Below are 2119 nucleotides of genomic sequence, written 5' to 3'. Positions count from 1 at the left end.
AATTGGACGATTGGTAATCAACGCGATTCAGGAGATCACGCAAGCAGTGCGGAAAGCGGAGGATCACAACTGTCGAGTAGTCTTACTGGTGACGCTTGACGTGAAGAACGCTTTTAATTCCGCAAGATAAAATGACATTATGATCACGCTGGAAAATAACTTCCAAGTACCGAAGTATTTCCTGCGCATGCTTGATAACTACCTGAGGGACCGAAAGCTACTGTATCAGATCACAGAAGGCAGAGAAGAAGGAAGGTCGCGGCCAGAACTGCCCAGGTACCGATCTTCGGGTCGGACCTCTGGAATGTGTCGTACGTCAGTTCGTTGAGGACTGAAATGCCAGAAGAGACGCTCCTTGTGAGATATGCAGACGATATCACGGTCCTAATCGCAGCAAGATATGTTGAACTGGCTCAGCTAAAGCTGCACCAAGTCATGCGGACAGTAAACGGCTGTATGACAGACCACGGCCTGCTGCTAGAACAAACGGAAATAGTCATCCTTACAAAAATGATAATAAACATTACCCTCCCTTCGCAAGTTGGTGGCATAGCAGTGGAGTCCAAGCCTGCAATCAAGTATCTGGGTATCATGATCGACCGAAGGCTGAACTTCGTGGCGCAGATCCAGCAAACTCCGAGTAATGCTGCGAAGGGCGTTACTTCTTTCGTAGGCTTATGGCCAACATCCCCGGGCCTAAAGCTAGTAAGCGCCGATTGCTAATAATCGCTCAGTCCTCTTCTACGGTGCTGAAGTGTGGGCGGACTCGCTTAGCAAGAAGTCGTACCGGAAAAGTCTGACGCAGGTACAGAGGAGAGCAACACTAAAAATGCCTCTGCGTATAGGACGGTGTCTGAACCAGCCATATTAATAATCGCTGGAGTCATACCAATTGCGCTCTTGGTGAAAGAATGTTAAGCGGTGCACCTCAGGAAAATCGAGGTTGGAACGGCGGTACAAAGCAAAGAGGAGATAGAAAAGACCTTCCGATGCTGGTAGACGTCTTTGAAACACTACGCGAGAGGATCCTGGACCGCGAAACTGATCAAAGACGTGAAGACGTGGACGGAGAGGCGGTACAGTGAGACCAACTATTACTTGACCCATTTCCTGAACGGGCACAGATACTTCCGAGCCTACCTATATAAGATGGACCGAGGAAGATCAAGAGAGAGTCTGTACTGCTCAGGAACAAAAGACGACCTACTTCTATTGTGAACGTTAGGTACAACGTAAGCAAGAGTTGGAAATGAAAATCAGACAAATGACTTCCGATGGCATAGTGGAGAACATTCTCCAAAAAGAGGAAAGATCGAACTTGACAGCCTACTGAATGCAGGAAATCCTTCGAACGATAAAAATTGACCTGGATAGCATCTGCTATGTAAAAAGGATAAAGAATTAGGAACAGACAGCATCGAGCCTAAAGGACGAAGAAAGCGACTCAAGCACGACATAATATGATAAACGATTCCTGGCTAAGTCCCCAGCAGCAGTAAGTGTTTTACTCGGTATAGGTATGAGTCCGACATTAGGGAACAAGTAGTTGTCTCTGTGCGTTAATCCATCCCATCACCTACGTAAAAAATAAAAAAAAAATTATTATTATTATTATTATTATTATTATTATTATTATTATTATTATTATTATTATTATTATTATTATTATTATTATTATTATTATTATTATTATTATTATTATTATTATTACTATTATTATTATTATTATTATTATTATTATTATTATTATTATTATTATTATTATTATTATTATTATTATTATTATTATTATTATTATTATTATTATTATTATTATTATTATTATTATTATTATTATTATTATTATTATTATTATTATTATTATTATTATTATTATTATTATTATTATTATTATTATTATTATTATTATTATTATTATTATTATTATTATTATTATTATTATTATTATTATTATTATTATTATTATTATTATTATTATTATTATTATTATTATTATTATTATTATTATTATTATTATTATTATTATTATTATTATTATTATTATTATTATTATTATTATTATTATTATTATTATTATTATTATTATTATTATTATTATTATTATTATTATTATTATTAT

General features: G+C 35.3%; 1 protein-coding gene across 1 annotated transcript; it reads left to right on the top strand.

Moving 5' to 3' along the window:
• The first annotated feature begins 336 nt into the window (after nt 1-336).
• LOC124951174 lies at nt 337-918 on the top strand. The gene is made up of 2 exons (XM_047499040.1): nt 337-705; nt 775-918. The coding sequence occupies exons 1-2, from the start codon at nt 337-339 to the stop codon at nt 916-918; spliced, it is 513 nt and encodes a 170-aa protein (XP_047354996.1).
• Nucleotides 919-2119: the final 1201 nt, after the last annotated feature.

This window comes from Vespa velutina, chromosome 8 (assembly GCF_912470025.1).
Source record: "Vespa velutina chromosome 8, iVesVel2.1, whole genome shotgun sequence".
Lineage (NCBI taxonomy): Eukaryota > Metazoa > Arthropoda > Insecta > Hymenoptera > Vespidae > Vespa > Vespa velutina.
The sequence above is the reverse complement of the archived record's forward strand: the minus strand, read 5'-3'. Positions and strand labels throughout refer to the sequence as shown.

Coding starts and splice junctions, on each gene's coding strand:
- LOC124951174 (XM_047499040.1), top strand. CDS start 337: ATGCCAGAAGAGACGCTCCTTGTGAGATATGCAGACGATATCACGGTC. Junction 706..774: donor CATCCCCGGGCCTAAAGCTA/GTAAGCGCCGAT, acceptor GGACTCGCTTAG/CAAGAAGTCGTACCGGAAAA.